Here is an 18,301-nt window from a genome sequence, read left to right as displayed (position 1 = left end):
TAGTTTCAATAAAAAAAATTAATTGAATCAAAAAGTTTCGAGATTGAAACCGGTTTTAATTTTTTTTCTGTGTACCTACCGTAGTGCAAAAGTAAACATGTCCGCCTAAGATGCTGAACGCCTGGGTTCGAGTCCTGGGCAGTGTTGCCGTTTTTGGTAGGCTCCTACCAAAATTGGTAGGTTTTTATCCTCTTGGCAGGTTGGAAGGCTGATCCCAATTTTTATTAGGTTTTCCAACGTACATATTCGAAAATATCAAGTTAATTACTGAAAAAAATCGCTGGGAATAACTCAAAACCAATTCACTTCATGTCGTTTCTGTGTATTCGTTAGGAGTGCAGAATATAAAACCATGAATGTTACTATCACAAGGGGTCACTGCATGCAATTTCTGGAAAAAGGGCGTAAGTTTTGATATTGACTATAACAGGTACGAGTGTTAAAGGGTTTCTCCTCTAGATTTCGTAAATCTGGGTGGGAAATGCGGGTTTTGTGCTTTTAATGCCTTCAGTCGGAAAACAGGCACATGTGGCAGCTGCATACAAATATGGCCAAGTCTGGTCCATACTCATGGTCCATTCAACTCGAAAATGGGTAGTAAAATCGCTCAAACACTTAAATTGGGAGATCGCTCTATCCAAACTCGGCATTGAAATTGGGGCAGAAATACGACTTTATGCACTGAAGATTTCTCATTGGGAGATCAGTATAAAGGGTTTTATGTGATTTCAACAAACAGAGTGACGGGTATGTTTAGATCCTCTATGAATAACGACAATCTAGTACTTTGTAGAGTTGAAAATGTATGTAATTTGATTTGATGTGTTGAAAATGGAATCCCACTATACGACATTGCTTTCTTGTAGAACATTTGGTAGGTTTTGGTTTGGTTTGGTAGGATTTTGTAAATTTCTTGAGTGGCAACACTGATCCTGGCAGGAACATCATAAAAAATATTCAGCGGTGGTTATCCCCTCCTAATGCTGGCGACATTTGTGAGGTACTCTATGTCATGTCAAAACTTCTCTCCCTAAAGAGGTGTTGCACCGCGGCACGCCGTTCGGACTCGTCTATAAAAAGGAGGCCCCTTATCATTGGGCTTGAATCGGACAGCACTCATTGATATGTGAGAAGTTTGGAAAGTTAATGGGCAAATATGCATTTTCATGCGTTTCTCTATTTGTCAAAAAATATGTTTCTATATAACATAAGCGGGTTTCCTATGGCATAGGACATGGGTCAACTGTACATAACCAAAAGGGCGTGTACAAGGATTGGGCATTTTGTACAGCTTAAATAATTTAACTTGGCAATGTTATGTATCATACTTTGGTATCACCACTCTTAGCTTTAACTTGATTCTATTCCTAATATATTTTTGCAAAATACTATGTGAAAGAGCCATACTTAAGCTACTCTTCATTTCATAAATTCGGTTTTAATTCAAATGAAACCGGTTTGTATCGTTATAAACCACAAATTCTTTGGAATATAACACCATCTACCACTAAATCTAGATTTTTTTTCATAATTTTAAGTAACTTGGATACAAAGGTTATAGGAGACAAAAGGAGAGTTTCGCAAGTTTACAGGTAATGAAAAACAATGTTGTTATCAGTATGTTTCAAGGAAAGAAAGAGATGAAATTAATTTTAGATTTTGACTCGATAAGAACTCTCTTTCTATGTCTCACAGTAGTTCTTAGCTCCGGTCAGACGGTGTTAAGGACCATGACTCACTCCCTTTATACAAGGGGAGGTCGATTGGTCTCACATTGGCAATACAAATTTATCCATACATAGGCGTATGGATGTTTTCTTGTGTATACATTTAACAAATATATATATTTTTTTATCACTATAATAGAATTCGTTCAAATTTCAACTAAAACGTTTCAGTTTTAGTATAATGTCGATTCCCACTACTGCCACTACCACCACCACTTCCTGATGAAGGCAGACTACTACTATGCGTGTTGCTTCTTCCGCCTTCTGTGGTTTGATTATTGCCGGCGGCATTTGCGGATGTACTGGAATTTGTTGAATTTTTAGCGGTGGTGCTGCTGCTGGAGGCATTTGTATTCGATGTACCTTCAAGTTCACTATTAAGACGTTCATGATATTCCTGGAAACATGGCACAATACATAAATTCGTTTGACATTCTGGACAATGGTATTTGGTTTTGCGTCGCAAAATTCTGCCATGCCCATCGATGGTATTCCAACAAAAATTACAACCCAACGCAGGACCGGGACGTATCACCGGACAGTGACTAGAACGTGGATTTTCTAAAGTTATTACCTCCCTGGAGGTCTGAAATAAGAAAAAAAATAAAAAAAAATGTTTAATTATTAAGGATATTTAATGTAAAAAATAATAGAAAACTATTGGGTTGCCCAAAAAGTAATTGCGGATTTTTCATATAGTCGGCGTTGACAAATTTTTTCACAGCTTGTGACTCTGTAATTGCATTCTTTCTTCTGTCAGTTATCAGCTGTTACTTTTAGCTTGCTTTAGAGAAAAAGTGTAAAAAAAGTATATATGATTAAGGTTCATTCTAAGTTTTATTAAAAATGCATTTACTTTCTTTTAAAAAATCCGCAATTACTCTTTGGGCAACCCAATAGCTGAACCAGGCCCGCTCCGCCGCGCCTTCTTTCGCTCTCTCATACACTCAACCAAATTTGGTATTCAAAACAGCAAAAATGTTTGCTAAAACAGCAGTTTTTGTCTGCTGAAAATGGAAAAGCAGACATTACTGCTGTTTCAGCAAACATAGGGCTGATGTATTAGCAAACGTTTCTTACTGCTATTTCAACTAACAAAACCTGCTGCTCGGAGTACACAACTATTTTTATGGTTGCCTGTTACTTGTTATACCCTCCACCATAGAATGGGGGTATACTCATTTCGTCATTCTGTTTGTAACACCTTGAAATATATAAGGCGCTTGAAATTTTGCACGAATACTTTTTATAAGTGTAGGTCGGTTGGGATTGTAAATGGGACAAATCGGTCCACGTTTTGATATAGCTGCCATATAAACCGATCTTGGGTCTTGACTTCTTGAGCCTCTAGAGGGCAGAATTCTCGTCCGATTTAACTGATATCTTGGCATCACTTCCAACGACTGTGCTAAATATGGTTCAAATCGGTTCATAACTTGATATAGCTGCCATATGAACCCATCTGGGGTCTTGACTTCTTCAGCTTTTAGGGGGCGCAAGTCTTATTCGATTTGGCTATAATTTTGCATGAGGTATTTTGTTATGACATCTAATAATTGTGCTTAGTATGGCGCAAATTGGTACATAATATGGTATAGCTGCCATATTAACCGATCTTTGGTCTTGATTTTTGGAGCCTCTAGAGGCCGCAATTCTCGTCCGATTTGACTGAAATTCTGCACGCTGTGTTTTGGTATTACTTCCAACAACTGTACTAAGCTTGGTCTAAATCGGTTCATAACCTGATATAGCTGCCATATAAACCGACCTGGGATCTTGATGTCTTGAGCCTCTAGAGGGCGCACAAATTTTGTACAACGGCTTCTCTCATGACCTTCAACATACGTGTCTAATATGGTCTGAATCGATCCATAGCTTGTTTTGATTACTTTAGACATTTTTTAAATTTTTTTAAAAATTTTGTTGGACTTTGTAGAATATTACCACTGTAAAGAACCAACCTGGTCCATCCATTGGTATACATTTCGTAATGTGGCTCAGCTAGCTCGCATTTTTTGTTATTGCTCTGCTTATGTGTACATGACTGGCATGGCCTTTTGTATCTAAATTTAAAGAAAAAAGCGTATGGAAAGTATCCTGGCGAGACCATCAGAAAAACTTTTCAAGGGTGGTTTTCCCCTCCTAGTGCTGGCAACATTTGTGAGGTACTATGCCATGTAAAACTTTTCTCGAAAGAGGTGTCGCACTGCGGCACGCCGTTCGGACTCGGCTATAAAAAGGAGGCCCCTTATCATTGAGCTTAAAACTTGAATCGGACTGCACTCATTGATATGTGAGAAGTTTGCCCCTGTTCCTTAGTGGAATGTTCATGGGCAAAATTTGCAAAAATTTGCATTTGCATCCCCTTCACAATTAAGCAGAAGACATTTTCAGCAAAAAACAGACTTTTCAGCAGTAAGCCTGCTACTCTGAAAGTGCAGTACTACTGCTGTAATAGCAGAACTACTTCTACAATAGCAGCAAAATTAACTATGAGTGTACCTTGAATTTTAGCCCTATATTGCTTTTGTCGGCAAATAAGATCTGTATGGGGGCAGGTCGGCCGTTACACATTTCGCCGTAAATATGTATATACAATTCGTGGTCTACTCCCTAATTCCATTCATTTGAGCCCCATATTGCCACAGTCGGTAAATATGTTAGGTTTGGGGGATATTTTTTGGATGGGGTGGCCACCCAGACACTTGGCCCTGAATCTATATAGAAGATTCGTGCTTTCCTTTTCATACCTTTTACTTTAGCCCCATATTACCATGGTTAGTAAATAACTCCTGTTTGGGGTGATGTTTTGGGGATGGAGTGGACCCCAGAGCCTTGGTCCTGATAGTGAGTGCCAATTTCGTGCTTTATGCCAATATAGCTTTTTTTTGAGCTCCATTTGGTTGGTAAATATGGCCATTTTGGAAGTGGTGCGGACCCCCAAATACTTGACCTTACAACTGAATATCAGACTCATTTTCTACTCTCAATAGCTTTCATTGGAGTCCATATTGTCGTCATAGGGCCCCATATATCCACTATAGCCCAAATTTGGACATATGAATGTAAATGTAGAGTATTGCTTAAATTACTAAAGTTGCTCTGACAGCCATGTTTAATACGTAAATCCATTTGGCCAACGAATGCTGCAACCGACTTGACACAAGAAGCTATTGTTTATTTATAAATGTTGGTTAAATTTTCAGGGTATTAAAATTATTAATTAAAAGTCTCGATATTGTCATGATGTCTGATTTAGGGTGTTTTCGGGGGTGAGGTGGTCCCTTAGACTCTTGGCCCAGAAAAAAATATCAGCATCGTGCTCTTCTCTCAAATGCCATTTATTTGAACCCCATATTGCCATTGGCCTCAAAATTGGATATCAAATTTATCGTTTTCTAATCTCAAATACCTATCAAAAATCAGCAATATGTCCGGTTTAAGGTATGGGCCCTAAAAACTATCAATATCGAGATCCACACACTATAAGACCCAAAATTGTCATGGTGCGCAAATACGTCCTATTTGGGGGTTGTTATGGAGGTGGGACGTCCCCTAGGCAGGTGGTCCCGAATTTTGATATCAGATTCGTAGTCTACTCCCAAATACCTTTCATTTGAGCGCAATATTTCCATGGTCGGCAAACATGACCGGTTTTGGGGGGTGTTTTAGGAGATGAGGCGTCCGTTCAGTGACATGGCCCTGAAAATATATATAAGAGCGTGTTCTACTCTGAAATACTTCTTATTACTGCCCTATATTGGAATGGTCAGGAAATACGCCCTATATGGGTGGTGTTATGAGGGTGTGGTGGCCCCTCCCCCCCCCCCGAATTTGATATCAGATTCATGCTTTACTACCAAATACCTTTCATTTGAGCTATTGCTATTGTAGTAAATTTGTCCTCTTTGGGGGGTTTGAAAGGGATTCTTATTCTACACTTAAATACCTTTTATTTGAGCCCCATATTGCCATGATCAGTAAATTAGTCCTGTTTGGGGGGTGTTTTGCGAAGGGGTGCACCCCCAGAAACTTGGTCCTACATTTCGATACCAAATTCGTATTCTACTCGCAAATACCTTTCATTTGAGTCCCATATTGCCAAGGTCGGTAAATATGTCCGATGTAGGGGTGTTTTGGGGTTTGGGGTGGGACCCCAAACACTTAGTCCGACAATTGGGTATCAGATACGTTTTCTAATCTTAAATACCTTTCATTTGAGTCCCATATTGTCATGATTGGTCTATATATATATTTGGTAGGTTTTGGGGATGGGGCGGCCACCCTAGGTACCCCCCCCCCCCCCCCCCCCCCCTCCAAAAATTAGGATACCAAATTTTTATTTTTAGGTTACTTTAAGAAAACACACATAATTTTGCTTAAATCGCATCACCGACATCTGGCGTTTCTGAAAATTAGGGTAAGAGGGAAGGTCCACCCCCTAGTACCCTATTTTCACCACGGGATTATTATGCACCATCTGTGAAAATTTCAAGAAAATCGGTTCAGCCATTTTGGAGTCTATAAGGGACACACAAACAAACAAATATACAAACAAACAAACACAAATTGGTTTTTATGTATAAGAATACCCACCGCCGCACAGTGTTGCCAAATCGAAAAATCTTTAAAATAATTCTGAAACTTTTGAACGGAAAGAGATATGTACACAAAGTTGAGGTGTTTTCCAATAAGTATGCAAAATTTGAGGACCCTAATGGGTACAGAGGCCAAACAGTCATTTATGGACCGATCTGCTTGATTTTTCAAGATAGAGCTCGTAAAACCCTACAAAAAATGACCAGTATACCTCTTAAGGTTTATGAGTTATTGGACTTTTTGGACGATTTTTTTTAGAATATTGTTGTCAAGGTAGGGACGGTATTTCTGAAATTGTGAGGCTATTTGGAAACCGATTCAAAATGTTTAGACACCGTTAGAAAGGTAAAAAAATACTACGAGTATATAAAAAAATTTTTCATATTGTCCCTCTATCAAAAGTTATTCGCTTCGGAATCTAAAATTTGCGAAAAAAAATTCAAAATTTTGCATTTTTTGCAAAAAAAAGTTGCATCATTATTTCCTTCATAACTAGTTTTTTTTTTGTATGTGGTATTTTCTTTTGTATGTTTTAAAGAGGACTAGATGTATAAGCGATTAATGCTACGGAAATCCCGATTTGACCAACCTATATACATGTTAAGGCCGTCCCAAAACTGGCATTTTTTAGATAAAATTTTTTTTCCTCAAATTTCTCAAATCGCACAGCACCGATTCCTAAGTTCTTAACACTTTCAAGTAGCCCCGCAGGTCTACTAACAAATTGCAAAAGATTTCTACATACTAGCTATAAACGTGCGAGAAATCGCTAGTTTACTAAAAAGGATCATTTTAGCGAGGTTTCTATTTACATTATTTTGGCCACTTGGAACGCTTTTTATAACATATTGGTACATTTAGTATTTTTTTTTTCTTCTAAGCACCATTTTATCTATAGAATATGAAAAAATCATGATAATATTTCTATGCGTTCCGATTTTATAGCTCCCCAAAGTAACACGTCTCTTTGAATCGAAAGTACTGTCCATATAATTTAATGTGTGAAGATTATTTCATGCAAATGTTGACCGTGACTGCGCCTCATTTTGGCCGGTATCTCATGAATTAATGCTTCAATGTTGTTCTAATACGTCAATTGAAGAAGGCTTGTTTGTTTAGACATGAGCTTTAACATAGCCCCCGCACGGTTTAGGCGGCCAAAATGACCGGTCCCGAACGTGAAATACAATTTTCACCGAACTCGCCTCCATTGTTACGCGTGCTGTGTAGCATGTCTTGTTGAAACCATGTCATGCAATTCAAGCTCTTGCATTTTGGGCAAAAAAAAGTTGGATATCATCTCACGGTAGCGCTCACCATTAACAGTTACGTTACGATTCGCATCATCTTTGATGAAGTATGATTCAATGATGCCACCAGCCCATAAACCGCAGCAAACTGTGATGCATTGGGAGCTCTTGCAATGTTTCTGGCTGATCTTCACTCCAAAATCGACAATTCTGCTTATTTACGTACCCATTGAGCCATACATGAGCTTGATCGTAAAATTTGGAAGAAGCGCGCGATGAACTTTCTTAACAGAGCACACATTTTGATAATAAAATTCATGGACTTGTAAGCGTTGTTCGTTTGTAAGACGATTCATGGTGAAAGAAAACACGAAACGTGCGTGAGCTGTTTAAACCAGTGTTGCCAAAAAGATAATAGCTAAAAAATCACCCTTTATAAGGTTTTTGCTTTACTTCCAAAACCTTTTACTTTAGCTACACATTACCATGGTCAATAAATAACTCCTTTTTTGGGGTGTTGTTTTGGGATGGGGTGGCCACCCCATCACTTGGCCCTGAATCTATATAGAAGGTTCGTGCTTAACTTTCAAATACCCTCAACCAAATTTGTTATTCAAAACAGCAAAAATGTTTGCTAAAACAGCAGTGTTTGTCTGCTGAAATTGGGAAAGCAGCCATAACTGCTGTTTCAGCAAACATAGGGCTGCTGTATTAGCACACATTTCTTACTGTTATTTCAACTAAAAATAGCTACCTGATCCATCCATTGGTATACATTTCGAAATGGGGCTAAACAAGATCGCATTTTCGGTATTTCTCTATATAAATTTAAAGAAAAAAGATTATGGAAAGTACATTCATAGGAAAAAGTTTGTTGAAAATAGCAAACACTGTCTGCTGAATATCAGTAGTTAATTTCGCTGCTATTGTAGCAGTAGTTCTGCTATTACAGCAGTAGTACTGCAATTTCCGAGTAGTAGGCTTACTGCTGAAAAGTCGGTTGTTTGCTGAAAATGAAGGCTCTTCTCTCTCTTTCAACAAAATTTCTAAAAAATGCCCAAAGTAATCAAAACAAGTAACAGGCAACCATAAAAAGTAGCATACAATTTTTTGCTATGGTACAACCGACTTGACACCAGAAGCTCTTGTTTAGTTCAATTTTAAGGGCAGACATTGAATTTGAACCGCTCCTAAACGTCAAGTTTCTTTCTGCATTTCATTTGACATTTCTCAATTTGAGACTATCTACACAATCGTTGTTATTCAAAACCAACATCGGCGCTTTACCTTTATTTATCTTACCCACCGCCGTAGGATAGTGGGTATACGACTGTACGACTTACAAAAACCGTGCCAAGTACGATCCAATTCGGTCTATAACCTGATATAGTTCCCATATAAACCAATCTAACGATTTGAGTTATTGGGCCCTGTATACCACAAAAATTGTCCGATTTGGCTGAATTGTACGTCGTGTTCTTTTACGGTCGTAAGAAGCTCAACTCTTTGTACGTAAAGTTCGCATGTGTCCTCTAACTAAGCGCATCACACTTCATGGCATTCTCCCCTGGGTTACCAGCGGGTTATAGCTTTGGCAGAGCAGGTTGAAGGCTCCACGGTCTGCACGGTGAATGAGGATGCCCCCAATAGAAGTGCAACAGCTCGCCAGACATTTCGATTGCATCCCCTGATCTCCTGAGTGACGTATGCTGGTAAGACGTAAATTCTTTGGGTTCAGATCACCTCCCCAAAATTCTCACCATCAACAGACCTCCCGACTTCATAACCTGGACCACTCGACTTCATAACCCGTACGTTTATCAATCAGAAGAAGATCGATTGAGTCGGTTTCAGAGAGTACACCAAACGCCGCTTCATTGAACTGACACCGTCCTCGAATGTGCTCGTTGCCGAGAGGAAATTCCGAGACATCATTAACGCAGCACCCGCTCGCTTTATACCAGTCGGTCGAATACCCTATGCGCGGCCCAATCTATCGGCGTAGGCAATGGTACTCGCAGACGAGCGTGATGGGATTCGTTGTACGGATCCCACTAACACCAGAATCAGCGAGCTGAATCTGGAAGTTAACAGGATTGTCCATGAATATAAGCGGAATTTGAGGCTGGAACACTTGGACCAATATAACTTGGGTATCCGTTAAGGCAAACTGTGGTCTACTGTTAAGTCACTCTCGAATCCCGTTAGATGGTATGACAGGACATCAGTCACTATTGGCGACGTAACTGTGACTTATTCAACGATGCGCCAGGTTGTTAACCGCCAATTTATTGTGCATCCCGAGAGTATCAGGGCTAGGAGGAGAGTCATTCGTCGTATCCGTGGACTCCGAGCTGAAGGACGGCCATCACAATTCACGAAGACGAAGTTACGAATGTCAACCGTGGCGCCAAGCCATCCAAGGCGTTGTTCCCCGACGGAATCTCTACACTGATGCTGAAGAATCTAAATCTACCTGAAGTCGAATACCTTACAACTGTTCTCAACCTGTCTTTTAACACTCTTATAGTACAAGATGTCTGGAAGATGGGCAGAGTGATCCCGCAGATGAAGCTTGGAAAAGAACCGAGTAAGGGGGAGTCGTACAGACCGATCTCCCTTCTCTCACCAGTAGCCAAGACGCTTGAGGCACTTCACCTCCCGAAACTCGCTGGAGAATTTTCATTTGCAGAGTATCAGCATGGATTTCTAAAACTGCATAGTACTAGAACTATCGAAAGCATTGGACAAGATCAGCCATGCCAAACTATCAGAGGACATCGCCAACACGTCCCTCCCGCCAGGCCTGAAACACTGCGTCACGAATTATCTGCTCTCCAGTCGTTTGTGAAAGAAGTAAAAACCACGTATTTAGAATAAAACAGGGAGTTCCCCAAGGCTGGGTGATATCTCCGGCACCGTTTAACCTTAACCGATTCTTTATTCCACCCCCTCCAGACTGCAATGAGATCGTATCATATGCGAACGATTGTACGATCTTGGTATCAGAGCCCAACCCTTTGGGAACATCTGCGATAGGTTAAACGTTTATCTCAGCGATCTTGTCTCTTATTTCGCTGCAAAAGATCTGAACATATATGCCACCAAATCTTCAGCCACATTGTTCACTAAAAATACGTATCAAGTGTCCCAAAATGCTTGAAGTCCCATTCGACAGCTCTTACACATTCTCTTCACATGCCACTGCAATTTACGATAAAGCCAGAAGTAGAAACTAGATCCTCAATTCACTTGTCGGGGTGTTGACAAAGAAACCTTGTCGACCATGTACAAAGCAATTGGCCGGTCAGTGGTAAGGTATACAGCGCCAGTGTGGTTTCGTCAGCTATGTGACACGTAGTGGAATAATAATCAGGTCCGTCAGAATGCCGTTTTTCGAACTACAACGGCCTGTTTCCCCATCTTACGTGCACCTTCTCCATCAGGAGATGAAGATGATCTAGAGCAAGAGTTTCAGCGCTACAAGAGAGAACCCATGGAACTGGTTATTCAACAGAACCAAGCAGACGAAAGTTTGAACACAACACACAGCTGCAACAGCAACATAAAGACTTTGTAGGGACTATTCTGGAGAGAAATGATCAATGGAGCTTGGACAGAAGTCTTTTGTTGTTGTTTTAGATTTAGGTTCAGGCTCCTTAACGATTGTACCCTTTTCCAGTGCAGCCGATTTTAGGTAAGGGATTGATCCGAAGGAACACCCACCGCCCAGAGGCTACCGCCTCAGTCATCGGTTTCTAGTTTTTCCCTTTAATTAGGGCTTTTTTCTTTTCGATTTGGGTATTTCTCTCCAAGAGGTTTGTCTGTTTTAGCCTTGAAATTTTGGTCAAAATGCCGTTAGAGAGAGTGTTCCTTTTACTCATAAAAATTTGGAAAAGACTGTTCCTTTTACTCATAAAAATTTGGAAAAGAACCTTAGAAATTGTATGGTATTTAACTATTGGGACGATCTTTGAGGTCAATAAATTCAGATAGAATGATTGAATGTGGATAGTCGAGAAGAAGAGTTAAGTCGTTCCGGATGAAGATTGAATGATATAGTCGAGAAGAATCGTTTCAGATGAAGAGATTTTTTTACATCCACGTTGTTTAGCCGACCCGCTGGACAGAAAGAAAGGAAGTTCAGAAATACGTTTTCCAGGGATTTAATGGTTGCCTGGCTGTCTGAGAAGATATTTATGCCAATCGTCGTAATGACATTATATCATAGCCATTCCACCACTTTCTTAATTGCACGGATCTCCACTTGATACATACTGCAGTGGTCGGGTAACCTTTTCGATATGACCAGTTCTTGATGTTTAGACTACACCCCAAAGCCTACCTGGTATGTAATTTCTGTTACCAGGGATATCGTAGTTTCAATCGGTTCTACCAGGAATAGTGGTACAGTAATTTTTATCAGAAAGCGGCTCAGGTAGGGTGTAATCCGCACTGCCTGGAACATTGGATATTGTATAAAGGATAACACAGTGTCCGGAGCCGCCACATGACCAATGAGAAAGCTCCCTTACGGCAGTGGTCGCTGCAATTTGGGTAGCCACAATGTCCAGAGGCATAAGATGTAGCATTATCAGATTGTGTCGTCCTCAGTGCGGCTGTGATGCACAAACATGCCATCTTTTGGATCCGGTTAAGTATTGAGCAGTAAGTGGATTTTTGAAGCGCCGTCCACCATACCACAACACCATATAGCATAATAGGTCTGACAACTGCAGTATATACCCAATGCATGACACGCGATCTAAATCCCCAACTTTTGCCAGTGGTTCTCTTGCAGGTGTATATGGCAAAAGTGGCCTTTCTTGCCCTTTCCAAAATGTTGGATTTGAAGCTCAATTTCCTGTCCAGCAAAACACTCAGGTATTTTGCGCTTTCTGTAAATGGAACATTCTCTCCACCCAAGGAGACAGGTTCCACTGTAGGCAACTTGTATCTCCTGCTGAAAAGACTTACTTCTGTTTTGCACGGATTTACATCCAGACCACTTTCGCTAGCCCACTTTGCTGTTGCACGATGAGCTTCCTGAAGTATATATCTTAGAGTGCTGGCAAACTTTCCCCTAACCGCAATTGCCACGTCATCAGCATACGCGACCACTTTTACGCCTTTTCTTCCAGAGACAATAATAGATTGTTAATGTTAGAGGAGACAGCACACCTCCTTGAGGAGTTCCCCTGCTGACCCATCTTTTTAGATCCACAGATCCCAAACCTGCCTAATGCATCTTTTAGTAAGTAAGTTATTAATAAACTTTCTTACGGTAGAGTTAATGCCTAGAAACTCCAACTCCTTCATGATTGACGTCGGTTTAACATTATTGAAAGCACTTTCAATGTAAAGAAATGCTACCATTGTATATTCCTTGACAGCAAGAGAACCCTCTTTGTAGCCGACTAGGTCGTAAAGGGCTGTTTCAGTGAATTTGCCTTAACTATATGCATGCTGCTGCCGCGACGGGCGATCTCCAGGGATCTTTGCCCTGTGATATGTTTCTATCAACCTCTCAAGAGTCTTCAGCATAAAGGATGACAGACTAATAGGACGAAAATATTTCGCATTCGTGTGGTAAGGTTTTCCTGCATTCGGAATGAAAATGACCTTCGTGCCCCTCCATCCCACAGGTATATATGACATTCTGATACAAGCAGAGTATATCTCCCTAAGCCAGGGAACCAGTCTATCAGACACAGCTTGTAATTTCACCGGTGATACATCATCAGTGCCTGGCGATTTAAAGGAGTCGAAACTTCTTATCGCTCAAAGGATTTTCGGCTCAGACACAATTTCCCAAATGACCTCCGACGAATGCATATCAGTGACAACCTTTTCTGGCGTCACGCTAAATCTAAATCTGAACCGATTTTGTTCAAAACCAATAGCATTTGTCCTTGGATTAAAAAAGTGACTTATGCGAAATTTTAGGATAATCGGACAACAAATTCGAGCTGTACCTTGATTACAAAAAAATCGAATATCGAAAGAACGGGATAAAAATTTGAAATCGAGAGGCGCGGATTAGAATTTTACATACATGGTTTCTTCGGAGAAACTTCTGAGAATTGTATGTAGCTTACGTTTTTGCCAAACGATTTTTCACTTTTTGTTTCATCCATACAAATCAACCCGGCCTAATATATATTCTTGATCGTCATGCCATTTTAAGTCGATCTAGCCATGTCCATCCGTCTGTCTGTCGAAAGAACGCTAACTTTCGAAGGGGTAAAGCTAGGCGCTTAAAATTTTGCACAAATACTTCTTATTAGTGTAGGTCGGTTGGAATTGTAAATGGTTCAAATCGGTCCATGTTATGACATAGCTGCCATATAAACCAATCTTGGGTCTTGACTACTTGAGCTTCTAAAGGGCGCAATTCTTATCCGAACTGGCTGAAATTTTGCAGGTGTTGTATCACTTCCAACAATTGTGATAAGTATGGTTCAAATCGGTTCATAACCTGATATAGCTGCCATATAAACCGATCTTCCGATTAGACCCCTTGAGCTTCTAGAGAGCGCAATTCTTATCCGATTTGGCTGAAATTTGGCATGTCGTTTGGGTATGACTTCCATCAACTGTTCCATGTATGGTCTAAATCGCTTGATAACCTGCCATATAAACCGATCTCTCAATTTGACGTTTTGAAAATTCTCTATAACTTTTGACAGCCATGGACACGTACGGCCCATATCGGTCGAAAACTTGACATAGCTAATATATATATATTTGAAAAAACCTTTCAAAGAACTTGACAAATGCGATTCATGGTGGAAGGTATATAAGACTTAGCACGCTTTTACTTGTTTTCTATTTACCAATATACTGAAAAGGATTTTCCTGCAATGACTAAATGGTACTATTGGTACAAATGGAGGCACTCTTGGCGACACTAAACGTAATTAATTACATTTTTTTTAACCACTTTAATTTCCCCACAGCCATCATTTAAGCTAAAACCAATTCCAATCCCTAAAGAAATTACCAAATGATACCAACTGCAGCACTAAACGTAGGATATATAATTTTTCTCCAGACTTTTCTCCCCAAATATGGTATGTTTTGCGGCCCTCAAATATAAATATCAAATTCGTTCTCTGAAGACCTTGAAACTGGAAAACATTTTTACAAAAATATAAATATTAAGATTACCTGTGGAGATGATACCGATCGCTGTAACTCCTCGTTCCTAACCCTTAGTGCTGGTATATGGTCAAACGAACTGCCGCTGCTGTGGCCACCTGAAGAGGTTGAACTTCCGCTACCCGCCTGCAAGGAACTACTACGTTCCGTTTGCATAACAGCTGACACAGATTTCGATGCTCGGAACTTGCTGGCAACTGCTGCTGTTGTCAATGAAGTTGGTGTAGCTGCTGTTGATGGTGCATTTGCTGCCACCACTGTGGACTGACTATCTTCGGATACACTGCGCTCTGATAATTGGGTCGAAGGAACTCTTGGTATGGGTGGTGAACCAGCCATTGCTGACCTCTCTCCGCCACTCATGTATGTGGACGTAAACTGGGGCAAACAGCCACTCGATTTTGTGGGACTTGCATGACTGACAGGAGTTGTTGGATTGCTGCTACTGTTCGATGATGGTGTGTTTTGGCTCTGATGATTTGAAGTTTGTTGTGGGACTATGTATTGCGATGATCCTGCAGGTGGTGGAGAAGCAGTTTCATAAATAGATTCTGGTAGTGATATGTGTTGCGAATGTTGGAGGGGAGCACTAGTAGCAAGGTACGCACCGCTGACGTTTCCCGGCAATGGGTGGGAATATTGACGATGTAAAGGAGCAAAGGGATTGGTTAGACTGCCCGACGATGTTGAGCCACCAGAACTGCCGCTCAGATGAACAGAATGTTGACTAGGCAATAAAGGATCCGAATGTTGTTTTATTAAATAAGGCGTCGATTGTGGTACACTTAGCAAGTGTGGCGATGAAGGTGACAAGCTGCGAGTTGGTTCCGACGAGTGGCGCTCAATACGGGGCGGCACCGAAAGCAAATGGTGCGGATGCGAATGATGAGATTGATGGTGGTGGGCTGTCGCTGACAAATGATGATGTGTCCCAGTGGTGTACATAGTTTGAGTTGTACTGGTGAACGGTTCGAAATCCAAACTGCCTGTTGAGGGTTCTGGAGAAATTTGACTGTTTGACAGGCTATCACTGTCGCGTTTGACACGTGGCTGTCTAGTAAGTACACGATTACGTTTGGTGCCCATTTGTGATTGGGGTTGTGGCTGCGTTTGGTGTTGCTGTTTGCTTCCACGAGCAGCTTCATCGATGAAAGGATTGCCACCTACCGTCACTGAGGCATCTGAAATAGAAAAAAGTTCGGAAGATCATAATGAGTAATGTAGCCATTAACACTCAAGGCAATATTATATCCTAAGATACTAATTGGAAACTTATACCCATATTCACAAAACTTAATACAGCTTTAAATTAGGTTAATTTGACAGTTCTTTAAAGGAAATCTGTCAATTAAACCAACTTTAGAGCTGCATTAAGTTTTGTGAATATGGGCATTAACGTTTTGTGTCACTTGACAGACATTTTTTTTATTATAAATCCGATGATTTTGCAAATTTGCCCATGCACAATCCATTAGGGAACAGCGGGGATACTTCTCTCATATCAATAAGTGCTGCCCGATACAAGTTTAAGTTCAATGATAGGGGACCTCCGTTCTATTGCCGAGTCCAAACGGCTTGTTGCATAGCGACAGCACTTAGTAGAGAAGTTTACACGGCTAATTACCTAAAGTAAATACCTCACAAACGTCGCCAGCACTAGCAGAGCAAAACTGCGCTGTAAATGTCTCCTATTTTACTAAAATGCTCTGCTTTTGAGTAAACCAAAAATTTATTAGTTTGGAATTCTTTGGCAGTGGAGCGAGGAACCTTCTTTGGTTACTCTTAGGCTGAGTATACAAATTTAATTCAATCGGTTATGACAAGTGGAATAGAGGACAAAACGTTGCTCTCTCCATAAAAAAGAGCTGCAAAATCCAAAATTGGATACCAGAAGCCTCCATTAAGGAACTAAAGGTACTATCAGCAGAATCATAGTCGTGCTTAGGGTTGCAATAGCTAATTAAATATCGTAGGAAGAGGAAACATATGAAAAAACATGGGTGTAAGCAAATCTAGGCATACGGAGACAAAATTTGTTTTGGCATATGAACATCCTCCTTTGAAATGAAGGCGATAATCTTATAACACAAACAGAACAAGTTAAAAGGCCGGGCCGAACTTTGGGTACCCACCACCTCAGGTATATATATTGGGCACATTTCGACAAAATCCGGTGAAAATTAACCATTTATGAACCCGTATCAGATATATCGATTTATGATCTGATTTAGGCCAAACCCAGCATAAACGTCAAGGGTCTAACGCAACTCACTGTTCGAAAATTCTGCGAAATCTGTTGATAAATAAACCATTTATTGGTGAAAAACTCTAAGTCAAGAGATCGGTGTGTATCGCAGCTATATATCCAAATATGGTCCGATCTAAACTATACTCTACACGGACGATGAAAGGCCTAAGACAGCTCTCAGTGCAAAATTTCAGCGAAATCGGGCATTAAATACGTCTTCTTTGGGTCTTAGACCTTAAATCGGGATATCGGTCTATATGGGGTCTATATCAAGATATTGAGAACCCTATTCGCTACGGATGTTGAAAGTACTAAAACAAGTCACTGCACTATGGGCGCAAATCGTAAAACAGCGACAAAAATCGAATTTTAAAATAATTATACAATTTTTTAACCATGGTTATTGACCCAGCTCGTTATGTTTACAAAATTTGAACAACCGGTATGCAGCAAACAGAGTTGAAATTTCAAGCATTTCGTTAATTATATGGAACTTTAATCCGATTTGGAAGAAATTTTAAACACATATTGCATTATCAAATAGAAAATCTCATGCACAATTTTGAAAAGATCGGAACAAACTTAAGATTAATATAGCCATAATAGTACATATCGGACAAAATATATTGGGTTGCCCAAAAAGTAATTGCGGATTTTTCATATAGTCGGCGTTGACAAATTTTTTCACAGCTTGTGACTCTGTAATTGCATTCTTTCTTCTGTCAGTTATCAGCTGTTACTTTTAGCTTGCTTTAGAAAAAAAGTGTAAAAAAGTATACTTGATTAAAGTTCTTTCTAAGTTTTATTAAAAATGCATTTACTTTCTTTTAAAAAATCCGCAATTACTTTTTGGGCAACCCAATATATGTATATGGGAGCTATCAAGGCAAATTGACCCAGGTAGTGTACAGCAAACAGCTGAGTAAAATTTTTTCTCGCGGAGTACACTATCTGTCAACGAGATTTTATAACGTTCGGTTGTGTGTGTGTGTGCTTTATAGTTAAGAACCATAGCATACACAAACATACAGAAAAATGGCGCGAACTAGTAACGTACTCGAAATCAGAGTTGCACTAATCACTGATTTTGACAGATAGTGCACTCAATTTTTTGTTGTTGGCCAACTGCTCCTACTTGTTAAATTTGTCTTGGGAGCTATATCTAAATCTGACCCAATTTTTCCAAAATCATTTGTTACTTTTCAATGTTTGGAAGCGCTGATTTGATTGTCAATATATTTTGCGCCAAATTTTCAATTTCCGCCCATGGTGCACTGTGCCAAATTTCAGTGTAATTTAGTAATACATGTGACTTT

At 40.0% G+C, this 18,301-nt stretch overlaps 1 protein-coding gene across 2 annotated transcripts in view; it reads right to left on the bottom strand.

Annotated features, from left to right (window-relative positions):
- Positions 1-550: 550 nt before the first annotated feature.
- The window catches only part of LOC106081524 (protein kinase 4), an 83,786-nt gene continuing 66,035 nt past the window's right edge, over positions 551-18,301 (bottom strand). The window contains exons 5-7 of one of the 2 annotated variants that reach the window (XM_059360334.1): positions 15,346-15,918; positions 14,747-15,252; positions 551-2,313 (exon numbers count right to left, since the gene is read on the bottom strand). In XM_059360334.1, coding sequence (XP_059216317.1) covers positions 1,885-2,313; positions 14,747-15,252; positions 15,346-15,918 — 1,508 coding nt within the window. In that variant the 3' untranslated portion in view covers positions 551-1,884. Of the gene's footprint in view, positions 2,314-14,746; positions 15,919-18,301 lie in introns of both variants that reach the window. The other variant, XM_059360333.1, reaches the window with a different exon arrangement.

Source organism: Stomoxys calcitrans, chromosome 1, assembly GCF_963082655.1.
Source record: "Stomoxys calcitrans chromosome 1, idStoCalc2.1, whole genome shotgun sequence".
Classification (NCBI taxonomy): Eukaryota; Metazoa; Arthropoda; class Insecta; order Diptera; family Muscidae; genus Stomoxys; species Stomoxys calcitrans.
The sequence above is the reverse complement of the archived record's forward strand: the minus strand, read 5'-3'. Positions and strand labels throughout refer to the sequence as shown.